The 16437-nt window shown below is 46.7% G+C and overlaps 9 protein-coding genes across 9 annotated transcripts; 6 read left to right on the forward strand and 3 right to left on the reverse strand.

Annotated features, from left to right (window-relative positions):
* Positions 1-263: 263 nt before the first annotated feature.
* SERLADRAFT_367118 (uncharacterized protein) lies at positions 264-1913 on the reverse strand (the record flags this gene model as incomplete). The annotated part of the gene is made up of 5 exons (XM_007315585.1): positions 264-437; positions 523-683; positions 736-844; positions 891-1541; positions 1626-1913. The coding sequence occupies 5 exons, from the start codon at positions 1911-1913 to the stop codon at positions 264-266; spliced, it is 1383 nt and encodes a 460-aa protein (XP_007315647.1).
* A 123-nt stretch (positions 1914-2036) lies between these two features.
* On the forward strand, positions 2037-3141 carry SERLADRAFT_435336 (uncharacterized protein; the record flags this gene model as incomplete). The annotated part of the gene is made up of 4 exons (XM_007315586.1): positions 2037-2050; positions 2112-2184; positions 2252-2734; positions 2791-3141. The coding sequence occupies 4 exons, from the start codon at positions 2037-2039 to the stop codon at positions 3139-3141; spliced, it is 921 nt and encodes a 306-aa protein (XP_007315648.1).
* Positions 3142-3578: 437 nt separating this feature from the next.
* On the forward strand, positions 3579-5497 carry SERLADRAFT_382679 (uncharacterized protein; the record flags this gene model as incomplete). The annotated part of the gene is made up of 13 exons (XM_007315587.1): positions 3579-3640; positions 3664-3675; positions 3726-3767; positions 3819-3932; positions 3993-4015; positions 4066-4146; positions 4203-4577; positions 4630-4657; positions 4708-4816; positions 4870-5158; positions 5213-5256; positions 5315-5346; positions 5402-5497. The coding sequence occupies 11 exons, from the start codon at positions 3744-3746 to the stop codon at positions 5429-5431; spliced, it is 1149 nt and encodes a 382-aa protein (XP_007315649.1).
* Positions 5498-5499: 2 nt separating this feature from the next.
* Positions 5500-5685, reverse strand: SERLADRAFT_367120 (uncharacterized protein; the record flags this gene model as incomplete). Its single annotated transcript, XM_007315588.1, has 1 exon — positions 5500-5685. One exon carries the CDS (start codon positions 5683-5685, stop codon positions 5500-5502), a length of 186 nt encoding a protein of 61 aa, XP_007315650.1.
* A 317-nt stretch (positions 5686-6002) lies between these two features.
* Positions 6003-7445, forward strand: SERLADRAFT_461242 (uncharacterized protein; the record flags this gene model as incomplete). Its single annotated transcript, XM_007315589.1, has 3 exons — positions 6003-6842; positions 6892-6948; positions 7002-7445. 3 exons carry the CDS (start codon positions 6109-6111, stop codon positions 7210-7212), a joined length of 1002 nt encoding a protein of 333 aa, XP_007315651.1.
* Positions 7446-7525: 80 nt separating this feature from the next.
* On the forward strand, positions 7526-9528 carry SERLADRAFT_461245 (uncharacterized protein; the record flags this gene model as incomplete). The annotated part of the gene is made up of 8 exons (XM_007315590.1): positions 7526-7771; positions 7828-8005; positions 8061-8144; positions 8202-8443; positions 8507-8750; positions 8802-9043; positions 9102-9329; positions 9387-9528. The coding sequence occupies 8 exons, from the start codon at positions 7593-7595 to the stop codon at positions 9427-9429; spliced, it is 1440 nt and encodes a 479-aa protein (XP_007315652.1).
* An 82-nt stretch (positions 9529-9610) lies between these two features.
* Positions 9611-10139, forward strand: SERLADRAFT_461249 (uncharacterized protein; the record flags this gene model as incomplete). Its single annotated transcript, XM_007315591.1, has 3 exons — positions 9611-9732; positions 9794-10009; positions 10059-10139. Coding segments are annotated over 3 exons (360 nt in total), but the record flags the coding sequence as incomplete, so codon positions are not given.
* Positions 10140-10350: 211 nt separating this feature from the next.
* Positions 10351-11808, forward strand: SERLADRAFT_461250 (uncharacterized protein; the record flags this gene model as incomplete). Its single annotated transcript, XM_007315592.1, has 5 exons — positions 10351-10684; positions 10739-11247; positions 11306-11472; positions 11536-11715; positions 11777-11808. Coding segments are annotated over 3 exons (372 nt in total), but the record flags the coding sequence as incomplete, so codon positions are not given.
* Positions 11809-11853: 45 nt separating this feature from the next.
* Positions 11854-15946, reverse strand: SERLADRAFT_360246 (uncharacterized protein; the record flags this gene model as incomplete). Its single annotated transcript, XM_007315593.1, has 11 exons — positions 11854-12346; positions 12402-13348; positions 13428-13578; positions 13636-13895; positions 13966-14120; positions 14188-14242; positions 14311-14456; positions 14515-14579; positions 14688-15137; positions 15199-15285; positions 15350-15946. The coding sequence occupies 11 exons, from the start codon at positions 15944-15946 to the stop codon at positions 12317-12319; spliced, it is 2943 nt and encodes a 980-aa protein (XP_007315655.1).
* Positions 15947-16437: the final 491 nt, after the last annotated feature.

Here is a 16437-nt window from a genome sequence, read left to right on the forward strand (position 1 = left end):
TGCGCAGACATTTGATTATCCGAGCCTTCGCGGCGCTTTCCTGAAGGATCTATCATGACACTCGAAAGAAATCGGCTGACCACCTTCTGTATCATCTGTAAAGGAACGGGAATCTGATTCGAATCGAAATGGTGTAGTGAATAGTCAGATTCCCAGGGGCCCAAGGGGGGCTAGCCATAAATAAATCCAAAAAGTGCCATCAGGATCAGGGTACCGTGCGACGCGATAGCAGGAACAAGATCGCCCAACGCCGAGACGTGTCCCTACTGGGCCCTGCTGAACCATTTCTTCAGGCTTGTTTGGCCCATCTTCTCAACGGCTTTTTTAACATCATCCCTGTCTGCCACGCAACGATATCGTACGAACTCTTGCGCCACTGTTACGGACGGTGCGGCAACGCTTGCAAATACGCGCATAGCTAACAGATGTTCAAAACCCTGATGCAAGTGCAATCGTTATGCAAGGGAAAAGGCGCATTTAAAAAATACATACACTCTTGAGGACCTGACGTGTACAGCGCACCATACCGATGCTACCACCTTCGATCTGCACCGGAGCTGCTGCCGATGCTCGTACTTGGTCTTGAAATGACTCGTGGAGCATCTCGAAATTGAAGGTATCGTGGCCGGCTGTCTGTACATGTGTTGCAGCAATAAGGAGACAGATCGCAGGGTAAGGTAGCGCTGGATAACAAGCTTCAGGAGAGTACTCTGGAGAATTTGCTCAATCGCTTACCATGAAGTTGGGGAAATCGAACGTGACACTGCTGCATAATAATGGCATACTTCAGATGAGATGCCAGAGGAAATGGGGATTGTGGTTTGAGTGTGAGCACCACTCTTGTCTAGAACAACATTAAAAAAGCAAGCATGATATCAAACGATACTTGCCAGTAGGTAATTGAGCATTTTTGTATCCCTCGTAAGAGAAAATGCATCGTCAATCATTTCATTCACCGTTCGATCCTCCAGAAATTTGTCCATAGCGATAGGCCAAATTGCGGCCCATTCTTGATTGTCGCAATCAACAGGAGATACAAATAGTTCCTTTGTACTTTTCTTCCAGTTTTCTAAACCTTGAGGGGGCGCTGTACGTAGCATCCGTCCAGAGAATCGACTCTTGACCCGTTTCTCAAGCAAGTTAATGGTATCGATTCTAGTAGTGACACCCACTACAAGCATACCATTGTTACCTTGCCCCACTCGACAGCTCTGAACAGTGTCTAAAAGACAGTACAAAAGAGATTGCCGGGGATGCAAGGCGAAAAGGTCGAAAGCATCGAGAATTATTATGGCAGGGCGAGACAGTGTTGGGATCACGGATATGAGTGCAGGGAGATGTGATGTAGGTGGGAGCGATATGCTAGGAGTCGTATCTAGAAAAGGGTTTTCATCAAGCGACTCGTCCTGTTTGTCGAGTTGGGCGTCGGTATCTTGCAGAAATGATTTTCCGGTTTGAAGAGACAATTGTCGAGCAACTTCGCGTAAAGCAAGGCGATCGGTATGCTGTACCCACCCCGAAAGACGAATGACAATGGGTTCCTGTGATGCTGCAGATACAGCTTTCTCGATAAGCTAGGGGCAGAGCGTGAATGGAATTAACATAGGACGTGACACTAAACTCACAGATGTTTTACCACTGCCGCGTGGACCCAGAAGAAGACAGCTATTACCTTCACCCCGTGTAATTGTACCAGTCAGTAAGTCCTGTAGCTGAGTGTATGCTATCGCGTTGGTCGCAGGACCATCATCATCTTGCGGATCACAAGCAGGATGGTAGTTCCTCAAAGATGATAATAGTGCTCTTTTCTGTACATTCAGGCATGGATATAGATGTGCTGGTATGGAAGTGGGGATGCGAATTGAGGTATCAGGCGCATTTGCACGTTTCCTGGGTTTTGAAGGCGATGGCATTTCAGTCTCTAAAAGTGAAAGATCGAATAGGCGCTCAAAAGACGCGACCGTCACGCGTCAGGTCACACTTTATCAAGTTCCCACCCTCGTGTCTTTAGGACGTTTTATCCACATCCTCCTTGTATGGGTTTCACAGGGTATATGCGGATTATCTTTCTTAAAACGCCATCGATGGATTTTTAACTGTCTTTCTTCCAGACTTGCTCGATGGATCAATGCGCCAACGACTGGGCTTGAGCTAATAAACCAGAATATCATCCGAAATCACCACGTTCGTAGGCATCCACACTGCTAGTCCAAGTCAAAGTTTCGAGACGTCTTTGATTTTCGACACGCAGGGTCAATTCAAAGGAAGATGGAACCTCAGTGTGCGGTCGTATCGGTCGACGCTTGGCTCGATACCAGGTCTTCAAGTTCACTCGGAGCGGTCCATGTGCGCTCTTACGATGAATGAAAATGTTTTTGTTCTTCTCGAGGATCCCTCTGCACCCACGCGCGCCGATATGCTTGCCAATGCTCAGCAAGCGGATTCTCAAGGAGGCGGCGCTGGGCAGGGCACGTCTGCTGTTCAGGGTCCACCGCATTATCGAACGACATTCCTGACCATCAGACCGCCTGGGGCCCTAGAGCAACTGCTTGCACAAATACGTGCACGTTGGATTTCCGTGAGGCAGAGTGGATCAAATGCACCTCAAAGAAATCAGGGGATGGGACAGCAGCTGGTCATAGACGGATATGTGTTTTCTATCGGTACTGACTGGTTGGTGCGAGTGGGGAACGTGATCCTCGCAGGAGGCGTAGTCAAGGGCATGTTACTTGAGGTGAGTGTTGGGTTGATCTATGTTATAGGTTTACCAACCATATCTATACTTTATAGGCTGAATACCTCCCCCTCCCTGTTTTGCGCTCACAAACCGCTGATGGCACGTCTGAGTTACTGTCCAATCTTCTAACATCGGTACTCCCAAATATTCGTGATGCCAAAACAGTGGCAGTAACTATTAGTGACTCGCAGTGGGAAGAAGTTTTATGGGATCGCGAAGAAGAAGAAAGACAGGACCAAGAAAAACAGATGGAACAGCAAAGCGGAGATAGTTCCGATGATATATATGTTTCAGGCGACCAAAATTTACCTACACAGAGACGAGGTGACTGGCTTGGAGTTGATAGGGATCGTAGGTCGGCTTTCTTGATTATTGGTGCTTTAAAATCAGAAGGGATATTATAATTTTGGATGCATTACAAGATTATAAGGGTTCAATAAGATTGTGATAGCAAGTCTTTTGGTCCATTTTTGCTTTAGGCAGGAAGTAAGTTGTGGCAGAAAGGTTTTTGGCAGTCGCATCTAACATGTCCGAAATGTGCAATGTACTTCGGCCGTGGTACGCGGAGGAAATGACGAGAGCCAAGGGTCGTGACTCGACACGATGGAGTGAGTCACGGGTGTGAAGTAAAACTGCAATGCACATATTTATCACCGCTTGTTCTTCACCAGCATGATGTCCTGACTTGCTCAACTCCTATACGCATGTTACACTGACCTTCGGACTTCATTGCTGATATCAAGAGCTAGCAAGAAATGTTATGGTTGGGTTGCGCAAGATACTTGAATCCATTTCATACCGCTGGCCGGAGGCCCCATATTTCAGAATTACTACCAAATCATGTCCGCCGCCAATCCACCGCTCTGCATTTTTACCAGAACCGACAGTTGGAATTGTATGCTTCCAAGGAAACTAAAAGGTTGACCTTAAGGCAGCTTGTGAGTAATGTTCGCTAAACAGTTCTCTTATGTTGATCATAGAGTACCAGGTATTCTTCGGTCGTTCAATGGACGAAGAGCGACTCCTCAAGGCATGTATTTCTAGAATGATACCGCGGAAATGTCTCATCGGTGTATTTTAGAGCGCCAATTACGTTCGTACTGAGCTCCCCGTTCGCATTGCACATAGAATACGAGACCTACAAGCATTGCCTTATGTTGTTGTAACTCAGGAAGGTGTTGCAAAGGTGTACGAGGCTAGTTTGATCACGTCTCATTCACACGTCTTTCCTGCTAAAGTTTGCGTATTTTTGCAGTTGTATTGGTCTGCTTTTGAAAAGTACAGCGTGTTTCTACTATCCGGCCAAATGTTTAACCAATATATTGTAGATTCCGCCGCTACCCACCAATCAATAATATGGCTGATAATCAATCTTTCTGTCAATTCTTGGGTAACATATTGGGCGAACAGTGAGCAATAATTGTTCGGGGTTTTGTTGAGAAGCATTCTAACCTCCAATGCCCAGTGCTACTGTAATTCCTAGTTTATCTCTTGGGCTTTCTCTTTCATCCCCCCACCTCCCACCAGACTCACTTGATTCCTTCATGAGTCGCATGCTAGTTTCCCGCATATCAAGGCGGGTACTTGCCGAACACCATATCGCTCTGTCCAAATCCCTCGAGGTCACCAGTACCGGCTCACAGGCGGGGCCTCGTGTAGGCATAATTTATACTGGTCTCAACCTCAAGCGTAGCATCGATAGATGCGCCAAATTGCTGAGAGAGCGGCCGTACGACATCGAGGATGACAATGGTGAAAACGTTCCGAATAGAGGCTGGCCCGAGGTTGTAGTCGATGGTCATGTGGACACTAAATTCGCGTATATCCGCGAACATCTTGAGTATGTTTCATGTCCCTGGCATAATCAACAAATAAACTGAACGTGGTTTCAGATACATAATCTTTGAACTCTTGAAAAACGTAAGTTTACGTTAATGTTAAATAGACCTCATAAAGATTATACGTTTCAGGCAATGCGGGCAACTTGTTTAAACCATCGGCATAGTTCTATCCTTCCTTCAATACGTGCAACAATTGTTGCGGGCGAGAATGATGTGGGCCTTCGGATATCAGACCAAGGTTGGTTGCATCTTGATATTTCGATGAGATTCTCACGTGAGCTATACCTCTAGGTGGAGGTTTGGTGAAGACGCAGATATCTGCGCCTTCTGACTTGTTCTCATTCTCGCATGTACGCAATGCCACTCGGATGGACGACACTAGGCTTGGGGCTCTTCGGTCAGCAAGTTCCAGAGGTGTCAAGGCAACTGTAGCAGAACAAGTTGGACATTGGCATAACATAGCGCCAGATGATACTTTTATCGCAGATCAGCTGAGCGACAAGGATCCCGAGAGAGAAGCAGGTATTGCCCCACATCCAAGGATTGGATTGGGCCTTCCAATGAGCAACATCTTTACGACGTGAGCATGCGTTATCTTACCTTTGTTATCCCATCACAAATGCACTCTACACAGTTATTTTGGAGGATCGTTAGAACTCGTATCTTTAGATGGGTGGGGTATGTTTTTCCAAAGCTATTGGTATATTGGAACTATTTGCTTATTTGATCACAACAGGAACTGATGTTTACCTTCGTTTACCGAAGCTGGTGAGGATGCATGATACATCACTATATTTGAATAGCCGCTGATAGTTTACGCTAGGGTACAAACCTGGAGGGTATCGAACTATAATGTCGTCTACTTCTGTATGACCTGTGGTGAAACATGATATGATACCATCATCATAACAGTGCTAGTATTCAGGGGCTGCTAAACATGAATGCTAGGTTGTGTTGTATCGAATGCAACGCGGCAGCCACATGCTTAGATTTATACAGGTGACCAACTTTTCGTTGACCCACAGTGCCATCGTCATGAAATCGTGTTGTACTGCACCCAGACCCACATACGCCTCTTAGAGCATAGCTCTTTGGTGCTGTTGTCATCACCTGCTGGAATCAATTACCGTGGGGTCCGAGCTTACTCATTTGCACTCTAGTAGTATTAGCTTGCGCATTCACTGGATTTTTTCCACCAAGGTCCCGAGTTGCAGCAATCACATTTATACTACCAGAATGCGAAAGTGGTCTAAGTAAGGCATAAGCCAAAGCTGTGCGGTACAGTAGCGAATAGCTGCGCTCCCGGTCCGTTTCGTAAGCTCGAGGTTCATGTGCCTTGGAATCTGTCGAAATCTTGAGTACAGCCGAGCGTCAACACTCATGTCAATTTTCGTAGAAATGTTCCATGTTGAGTATCTTTTCTGGCGCTCCTTTCTTCTAGTGTCCCTTCCTTGCTTTCTCCTGGGAATCAGAACCCACATGTCTTTGGCTCTTTTCCCTCAAACTCAGTGAAAGCGAACGTTATCGACCATGACCGACCACTACATACCACCACCACCAGCATACGAGCACTCTCAGCAGGACAAGAAGGTTTCTGAGATTTCTGACACATTTCAGTCTACTCTCGTCATATCAGGCACTCCCGTTCGCACTGTAACGAAAACTGACCATGATTGGGATGGGTGTGAAGACGGACTCGAGGACCCATCTCAGTTGCCAGTGAAGTGGGATGCGACGGTGCAACCTCTGAGAGTGCAGAAGAAGTCTCAGCCTGCGTGGCTGGGAGAAACGAAAGTCCGTGGGGGTCGCACTCCTCGACCACTTCCTCCCAATCCAGCCATCCAAGTTGAACCTCCCAGTCGACACGCCGATGTCGACCATAATGGCAGTCCCTGGTCAACGCACCAGTCTTATGACGAGCAGCATCATGCAACTCATGGTCGAGGGCCATCACCCTTTCCTCCCACCAATACATATGACTCTTATGAACAAGTTGCAGGACAGCATTTCGCAGATCGTTCCTTGCCACCTTCCCCTTTATCATCATTCCACTCCAGTACCACTCCTGGCCACCGCCATCGACAATCCCTAGGCGGCTATTCTCCCGCAGCATATCCCACTGCCCCATACTCCCAAACAGACTCTTCTCATTCACGTGATCAGACATACCTCAAATTTGATCCCTACGTTGCATACTCCAACTCTCCGAACGAAGTCGAAGATCACAGAGCGCCAAACTATATCACTCCTGCTGCACTGTACAGGTATGTCATCCTTATCTTAATCACCGACAGCGCTTAACTGTGACCTCAGTTCTGCTATCTCTTCTCATATGCATCCATCTACAATACCTGCAGGTCATCGTTACCAGTCAGTGTATTCCTTCTCTTCAAGTTATCGTAGCTAACATCTATATCGTGCAGAAGACGACAACACATGCATACAAGTTCAGCGTCTGCTATACCCGAAAATTTGATGCATCAGGGCACGGCTACTCCTCTATCACACTCCACATCCTACTCTCAGGCATATCCCTCTTATGCACCCCCTCTTATGCCTTCTCATTCCTATGAATCTCATATAACGAGATCGCCCAGTCCAAGAACTGGATATCCTCAAATGAGACGGGCTTAATTCTAAAATGAAAAGAATGCCAATTTACGAGAAGCCTTCCATTTGTTTCAATACTATCACAAGTGCTGTAAGAGTTCTAACATGACCATCTATGTTTTTCTTGGGTTATCGTTACTGGTACGCCATGGTCCCGCATGTAGCCTACGTAGTTTAATATACACTGTAACGTTCCATTTCTACTTATCATAATTCAGTACCCAGTTATCGTACTTGTATACACATTTTACTTTGTACAACGTCCGAGCCTACCTGTTGTGATGGTTCCCATCAAGCCTGCAATGGATAAAAACGGTATCTCGTTACATTGCCGTAAGCACCTCTTTTGAGTTCCACCAGCAGTCTGGATTGCTGGTTCTCATCCAGCTCTATATACCACCACCATGCAGCCCTCAGCGAGTCAGACAGGGTCCAGCTCCAATAAGCCCGCTGATTATGTGTATTTTGAACGAACGTCTGCTGGCTTTTCAGACGATGCCGTTCCTCGGGCTAAAACTGCACAATTAAAACTGGAACACTATTACAAGGTGGCTGTCGATGCTGCAATTGAACGCAATACAAGGTCATATTCTATCGTGCTACATGGAAGACTGAAATGGTGGGCTGAATTTTCATTAGACGCGTAGAGCTTGAAAGGAGGCTGCAGGGCGACGTGCTCATGTCTGAAGAACGTAAACAACGCCAGCTGAATCAGCTAGGCAAGAAAGAATCCACTTTCCTTCGATTACGACGGACAAAACTGGGGCTGGATGATTTTAGGACGGTTAAAGTAATAGGAAAAGGTGCATTTGGGGAGGTGAGTCTTCGCTTGATAACATGCTTCTTTCATCGTAACCCTGCTTTGATGGTAGGTTCGCCTCGTTCAAAAAACCGATACTGGAAAAATATATGCTATGAAAACTCTAAAGAAGGAGGAGATGTTGAAGAAGGATCAGGTGCGCAGAGCCCGCTTTTTTCAATATTGGTGCCCCGTTCTGATGTACACGATGTAGCTGGCGCATGTCCGTGCTGAACGCGATGTGTTGGCGGAATCAAACTCTGCTTGGGTGGTGCAGTTGTTTTATTCTTTCCAGGATCCGCAATTTCTCTACCTTATTATGGAGTTCCTTCCTGGAGGTGACCTGATGACAATGCTGATCAAATATGATACCTTCTCGGAGGACGTTACTCGATTTTATATAGCAGAGTGTGTCCTTGCTATCGAAGCTGTACACGCGATGGGTTTTATTCATCGGTGATTTCTTATTCCTTCAATCAAGGACCATCTGCCAATGGAGCTGATCGATGTGGTCTTCAGAGACATAAAGCCAGACAACATCTTGATTGACAAAGATGGGCATATCAAACTGTCTGATTTTGGTCTTTCCACCGGGTTTCATAAACAACATGACTCTAGCTACTATCAGCGACTGCTAGATTCGGCAAATGGAGTTCAATCACCTACTGCTGCTGCTCGAAATAGCGTGATGGTCAACGCTATTCATCTAACAATGACCAGCAAGGACCAAATTGCTACGTGGAAAGCCAACCGGCGGAAACTGGTACGTTCAATTCGCTTATTGCATCTCGACGAATGCTTATCGTCATGCCAGGCCTACTCGACAGTAGGAACACCAGACTACATCGCACCAGAAATCTTTATTCAGAAAGGATACGGCAACGAATGTGATTGGTGGTCGTTGGGTGCAATTATGTTCGAATGTTTAGTTGGTTATCCACCCTTTTGCTCCGAGTCTACCCATGAGACGTACCAGAAAATTGTACAATGGCAAAACCACCTGGCGTTCCCCGACGACGTTCACTTGAGTCGTGAAGCAGAAGATCTCATTCGACGGTCAGTAAACTAGTTATGTGCCAAACTGAACGCTGACATACCTATTCATACCATTTAGTTTGATTACATCCCAAGATAAACGATTGGGTATTGATCAGATCAAAGTTCATCCCTTCTTTTACGGCGTAGACTGGGACATCATACGCCGAATCGACGCACCGTTTGTTCCACATCTTCGGTCTATAACCGATACTTCATACTTCCCTACCGACGAACTGGAACAAGTACCAGAAGAAGCATCCGCGTCCGAAGCTGGGGATGCTCAGAAAGATCTTGCTTTCTTAGGGTTAGTAGTGGATGTCATATCAGATGTATATTTGTTGACGGCTAATTGAATGCACAGATACACTTTCAAACGGTTCACAATCTCTTCCCATGCGTTCTGAGAGCTGTTGGGGAAGAATGTCAAGACTATGTACTTATCTTGCACATATATACACATATATAGGAGGACTTTGTTGTCGCAATGCATTTGGTTTACTATTCAGTGTGCAGGCAGAAGGTCATGGTCACGTGACTACTGTAAGGCTTGCGGACATTTTCTACCGTGAAGCAAAACTAAGACTCGACTATATCACTCTTGTTATCTTCTGTGGAGTTTGCGTGAAGAGTCAAACATTTACGATGTCGAATCCTGCAGCTTTCGCAGGTCTTTGGACATCTCTCCCAGTTCCACTCACGTCCTGGATGTGAGTTTCGACATACCAATTATCGTTCACGATGACAATGCTCATCAACATTAACTTGAAGTTTGGAGGTAATTCAATCCATGGGACACACCCAGATGACTCCTGTACAAGCCTCTACTATACCTCTTTTCATGCAAAATAAGGACGTTGTGGTAGAAGCAGTCACAGGTTCTGGGAAAACTCTCGCATTCGTGATACCAATACTGGAAAGGCTGATCAGGAGAGAAAGCAAATTAAAAAAGAATGAGATAGGTGCGCTAATTGTCACCCCTACAAGGTATGTTTTGAGTAAGCTCAATGAATTCGTCTTAATGCCATCGTTGCAGAGAACTGGCAACACAGATACACTCTATAATTTCTCTCTTCCTCTCCGCTCAGCCAAATCCCATAACCTCTAGTTCTGACAGTGATGATGACGCACCCATGGATCCTGTAGGGGATAAAATGCAGTTGGATCCAGAAGCACCGAAACCTTTAGAAGCTCTGCTGCTTATATCCTCTGATCAGTCTTCACCGATCCAAGACATCAAGCGTTTCCTATCATCAGGGGCAGATATCATTATAGGAACACCAGGCCGGGTTGAAGAATTCTTACTTGGTAGGGGGAAGACTGTGGTCAGCTCAAAGGAACTGGAGGTCTTGGTTTTAGACGAGGCAGATCGGTTAGTTCGCAATCTCGAACACAAATACTCAATTTACGATGTCAAAACAGATTACTTGATCTAGGGTTTCAAAATGCCTTGACTCGCATCATTACCCATTTACCAAAGCAACGTAGAACTGGTCTGTTTAGCGCCACGATGACGGACGCGGACGCTCTGTCAGAACTAGTTCGTGTGGGTTTGCGAAATCCCGCACGTGTGGTCGTAAAGGTTCAGACAAAGAAGTCGAAAGCTTCAGGAAAAAACTTTGAACGAGGTGATCTCTTAGAGGAAAGGCGGATCCCTGCCAAGTGAGTTTGGTATTTAAGTAAACCGCGCTTCTAGGCTAATATTGTCAACGATAGCCTCAAAAATTTCTACATTAACTGTTTAGCATCGGAAAAGCTAGTGCAACTTGGGCGGATTATCCAACAAGAGACCACCATTCACAATGCTTCGCATTTTATCGTCTACTTCGCGACTTGTGCATGCGTGGACTATTTCTATGCAGTGAGTTCAAATGCCTGCGTCTGTTTTGGATAATATTTTGACAACTTGCGTCACCAGATTCTCCCTCACATTCTCCCGCCTTCCACCAAACTACATTCGCTTCACGGCCACCTTCCCCCGTCTGCCCGGACTCGCACACTAGCTACATTCTCTTCTTCTTTGTCATTACCCTCGTCTCCCTCGATACTGCTCGCAACGGATGTTGCTGCGCGAGGCCTCGATCTTCCACATGTCGATGTCGTCGTCCAATTCGATCCACCTTCAGATCCCAAAGCGTTCTCCCATAGATGTGGACGGACAGCTAGGGCTGGACGAAGTGGGAAGGCGTATACGCTGTTAGTAGATGTAGAAACGGACTATGTTGGTGAGTTACAGGGAATTTTTTCAATATGAGCCAGCCTTTATAATTCTCCACCGCCTAGATTTCATGGCAGTTCGCAAAATTCCTCTTCGCTTACACGCATATATCCACGCGGATGAGTCCGTCACAGAGACAGCTAGTAGCGAGCATGAAGAAGATCCATCTGTCAATCAAAATCTGCAACGAACCAGACAGCAATTAGCTACGGATCGTGCATTAAATGACAAGGTTAGCCTCTTTCTTACGCAGCATATGCCAAGCTATACAATAGGTCTTACCGTACACTCTTAGGCTGTTAAAGCATTTGTCTCTTTCGTTCGGGCTTATTCGAAACACGAAGCATCCTACATATTTCGAGTCAAAGATCTTGACCTAGTTGGCATCGCCAAGAGCTTCGGGCTCCTGCGACTTCCCCGAATGCCCGAGTTGAAGGGTGCAAATAGGGAGACATGGCAGGACGCTCAAATAGATGTAAGTGGTGTCTACCAGCACATCTTTAGCTATGCCTATAACATTTTATTGTTCTGTATAGTGGGATACGTATGCTTACGCAGACAAGGCACAAGAAGCGAAGCGCCTAGCCGAGGCTGAGACCAAGAATCGAGAACGAGAATCACGTTCGCGCGAAGCGGCTGTTCGAGAAAAAAAGAAGGAGAATGCCGCTTGGAGTCAGAAAACTGCCAAGAGAGAGGAGAAGGACAAAAGAAAGGACAAAAGAATCAAGAAAAAACGGTGGCTACGAGCTCAACAAGGCGATGAGACGGTCGGCACTGGCGAGAAACGAGAGAGAGAACAATCAAGTGAAAGTGGCGATGATGGCGATGACTGGGATGAACTAGCAAAGGAAGAGAGACTTGCTAAAAAAGTGCGAAAAGGCGTTTCAAGCCAAGCAGAATTCGACATGGAGTTTGCGGATCTTTAAAAGGGTTTCCAAGTTCTACATGTTTTAAATGGAATTATGATACATAATTGATTCGAAGGTCCTGGTACGGATGCACACAAACAAATGACCTGCAATAGTTGGAGTTACATGAATCGTGATTAGTCGTCAAGGCGTCTTATCGTATGTGGTTCAGTTCTGGAAACGGAGAAGGGGCCGCAGCTACGAAACAGAGTCAGTATTAATTATTTCAGCTAAATTACTAATGTGAACTCACCATCTCAACGAAGAGTGGTAGTAGTTGAGGGATGTGGTGAAGGTCAGGAGGTTTGAGTACATCCGTAGCCTTCTTCGCTTTACTCTTCCGCGGAGAAGGGAGATCTGGTCGATGATTGGATGGAGATTCTTGCGATTGACGACGTTGAACAGGAACACTATCGCCCGGAGGAGGAGGGGGTAATGGTTTGTGTATTACAGATGAAAGAGGGAGAGGGGTCGCATCGCGCTGGCTAAGTGAGGATCGGGAGAGATTTAGTGATTTGGAACTTCGAAGAGACAACGAGCGTTGGCGGGCTGGAGGCACGTCGTATGACTGCCGTGATGCTGACTGTATGTGTACAGGAGTAACTGTGACGGTGGCAGACCGCGATACAGGCTTCGTCGAGACCGGAACAACCGGAACAACGGCCGCGCTCTCCTCGCTCGACTCATCTTCATAACTCCCATCGCTGTCAGTCTCGTATTCACTCGACGATCCCTCACTCTCACTCTCATCCTCGTCCGTCTCCTCAGCCGCAAGGTCGTCAGCATCTCCCTGCACCAGTTCTCCTAGGCTTATCTCTCCTACCACGCCATGCACTAGAGCAGTTGTAGCCTCATCTTCTGCATCTGCACCACTTTGCCCCTGTGCTTTACCGAATCGACGTCGGATCCGGCTCTCATAGGCTACCTTCATCTTGTAGTGATACAACGCAACGGCATCCACCTCGTTGAGGATGCTCTCACGCTCTTGTCCTGCGTGCGGAAGGAGGTATTCCAGGCTAATAGGATCTCCCAGTCCTTCTCGGACAACAGTCAGGAACAGTTCTATCCATCGCATTAGGCTATCGAAGAGGCCCTCTCCGTTGGAGTGGACTTTGTGGACGAAATGGTAAAAAGCCTGCTCGTGCCGCTGGACCAGATCGATGAATGTCTGCACAGTCCGCTGTGGATCTTCTTGACTAACTACAGTATGCAATACAACGTGAGTCAGCGAGAGGTGAATTTTGTGAGTGGAAATAAAATGGTGATGCTATTGACTCACGTTCTTCCGCTTGTTCTACCGTTCTGATAAGATCGTTGACAAAATTCTGAAGATCACCCAAGGAATCCGCAATACTGGCTGCTCTATAGACTTGTGCCAGCGGGGCGTAGAAAATCGTGATAATATCCTTGAGCAGTTCGGATGTAACACCCTGCAAACACAATTTTTTCAGTTCGAAGTGGATCAACAAATAGAGTGTAATGCTGACCTCGAAAATGAGTGCAATCAGCTGTTCTTTGTCACGGAGCTCGGAATACAGGCGGGTCAGCACCTTCAAATCTTCGAATAGCCATGCATCCTCATTCTGTGGTCCGCTGTCGTCGTCCGAATCATCTTGGTCTTTGCGGTTTTTCATGTATACGACATGGGCACGGTGTGCTCGGACGACGCGATGCATTTGTGATCGATTGAGGACAGGCTCCTCACCAGAGCGTAAGACAGTCGTTAATACACTCAGACGTTCTTCCTCTAGAGATAAATGAGGTGTGATGGCCTTCATTCATAACTCTACAAGAAAGTTTTATGAGAACACACTTACCTGCGTCTTTTTTGTACATATCCTGGATTTCTTTCGGTGCATACACGAACAGACGGATCTTCTCACATATGACTGGATCATCGACTTTGCCCTGGACGGATTCGATATCTTCTTCGAGGTTTTTTACTTCCTCAGTTAGGGAACTCGTGAACATTCTGCGAAAGAAAAGAAAATGAATTGATATATCAGTAAATGTACTATGAGGACTGATCGGATCTGTACCGTTGCAGTAAACTCCGCCCTCCAAATGGCTGAGCAAGGAAGAGATCGAGCACACCTACCGCCCAGATTGTGTTGAGACATGATAGAAATTTAGATGCGAGTGGAAGGAGGTGGATTGCTCACTACGTATCATTCCGACTGGGTTACTGATTTTGAGAGCAGCCTTTAACATAAAATAAGGCATCAGACCGTGTATTCGTTTGAGACTTGCAAATGTTTCAGAGGAACTATCAGAAGCTATGAAAAGGTGAAAGATTGTAGAAGCCAAGCTGGGTGGTATTCATCATCAGAAAGTTTCCGTTGATCGATCTTGAGCTAAACACATACGATATGCGCGCCCACTCCATGACAGCTTTATAATTGGCAGGGAGTCCGTTGACATTGGGAGTAACCTTTATTGTGTCGAATACATATGTAAGGCCATCTGATCCGATGATCAGTAGGCTAAACCACAGAGTGAATTGATATGACTGACTTTTACCCATAATGTCCCCTTTAACATTCTTGACGGCATCACGAAGTCCATCGACACGACTTGCAACTTCGCGGGCGAAACGTTTACGCCCTTCATCTCGCATCATATCTGCTTCTTCGCGGCGCTGCACATCGTCCAACTCCTCTGGACTTAATGTAGTGGGTCCCGATACCAAGAAGGATCGGAGAACAGGAGACGAAGCAATCGCAGATGAAGCCATCAAGGAATGCAGGTAGGCGCGCAATGTAAGCCTATTTTTCTCCCGCGAGAGACGTGACGGGAAGCCTTGCTGAGAGGGAGAGAACGGCAGAGAATCTGAGCTTCCGTTGGATTGTGTATCGGTCATGGATGCTGACTGCGCCCTACTCATGAACGACGATATGGTGGAATAAGCTCCTTGTGGCGGCGCAGTGACCGCTGATTTGTCTTTTCCGGGTGGGGATTTGATAGCTTCCTCTGGATGAGCCTTGCGTAGCTAGAGAAGCAAAAGCAGATATTCAATTACAGGCTGACGAGGACTACGGAGATTTACGGACTTCATCTGCAAGGGTTTTGAAATCGCCGTATCTACGGGACACAAACATATCCGGCTGAGAATGTAGACGAGTACGAATGATGAATTCCTATATCATTGAGATGGATTGAGATATGGTACACGTCTACTGGAAGCGATGAGATAATGCAGACCTCGTGCACCCTACTGCGTACTCGACCTCTGTCTGTGACTGTTCGCACACAGACAACATTGACCTCGAATACATCTTTTGTCTTGAGATTGCGGGCTTGACGTTTCTTTGCGAGATCTTCAAGGCGATCGAGATCAGTCTGCTTGAGCCTGACGACCTCTTCTTGCTCGACGAGTTTTGTCCCTGAGCCCAAGAGCAGAGCCAAATTTTTCTCTAGCTTCTCGAGCATCTTGGGGCGGGCTTGTTCTGAGCCTTCCTCGGCATCATCGAGAAGATTGGTTGGGGAGAGATTTCTGGCAAAGGCAGAGGCGACGAAGGGCTGCAATTTCTCTGAGTAGAAGTCCTTTGGGGCTGTGGCCATGAAGGGAAAAGAGAGGATGAACTTGCGGAAGAAATAGCGCAGGAAGGGCAGATCGAGCATAGGAGAGCCTTTCGGAGGTGGCGAGAAGGGTGAGCCGAGGTAGGAGAGGGTGGATACGTTACCGGACTGTGCATTTGTGATGTCGTTGAGTTCTCTGCGGAACTGAAGCTGTATGAGCGATTTCTTGAGGTAATGAGCACGCAAAGGGGTTAATGGACCGCGATTGAGCTCTGGCATGTCCGTGTGTGGATTGTTTGATTCAGATTGGGCAGCATCAGATGATGGTGGTAATGCTGGTATCTGTCGCGTTGGGCGTCTTGGGCGGGAGCGAGGCTTGGATTCGAGTGGAAGTGCAGCCATTGGAGTGAGTAGAGAGACTGTGCCTGCCACAGCCAGTTCCTGCGCACTCCCGTCCAATCATTACGTCAGAATGCATCCAATCTTGGCCTAGATAACGGTAAACAGTTTATAACAAAGTCACTAACAATCTCATCAAGAGAACACTGATAACAGCTCTGTCGATCTAAAGGTTCAAAATCTTATGTGCAGGACAATCACATTCTATTTGTCCTTGTGAACAGTACTTATGTCGCACTGTCGACATCGTGAAAGCCGCCTCCACACCGCAAGTGCTCATGTACGATATCATACCAGCTATCGACTTGCAATATCAGGAATGACCTACACGCTACCTTTGTCAGGTACCAATATCTAAAACCCATCACGTT

This window comes from Serpula lacrymans (assembly GCF_000218685.1).
Source record: "Serpula lacrymans var. lacrymans S7.9 unplaced genomic scaffold SERLAscaffold_4, whole genome shotgun sequence".
NCBI classification, from domain to species: domain Eukaryota; kingdom Fungi; phylum Basidiomycota; class Agaricomycetes; order Boletales; family Serpulaceae; genus Serpula; species Serpula lacrymans.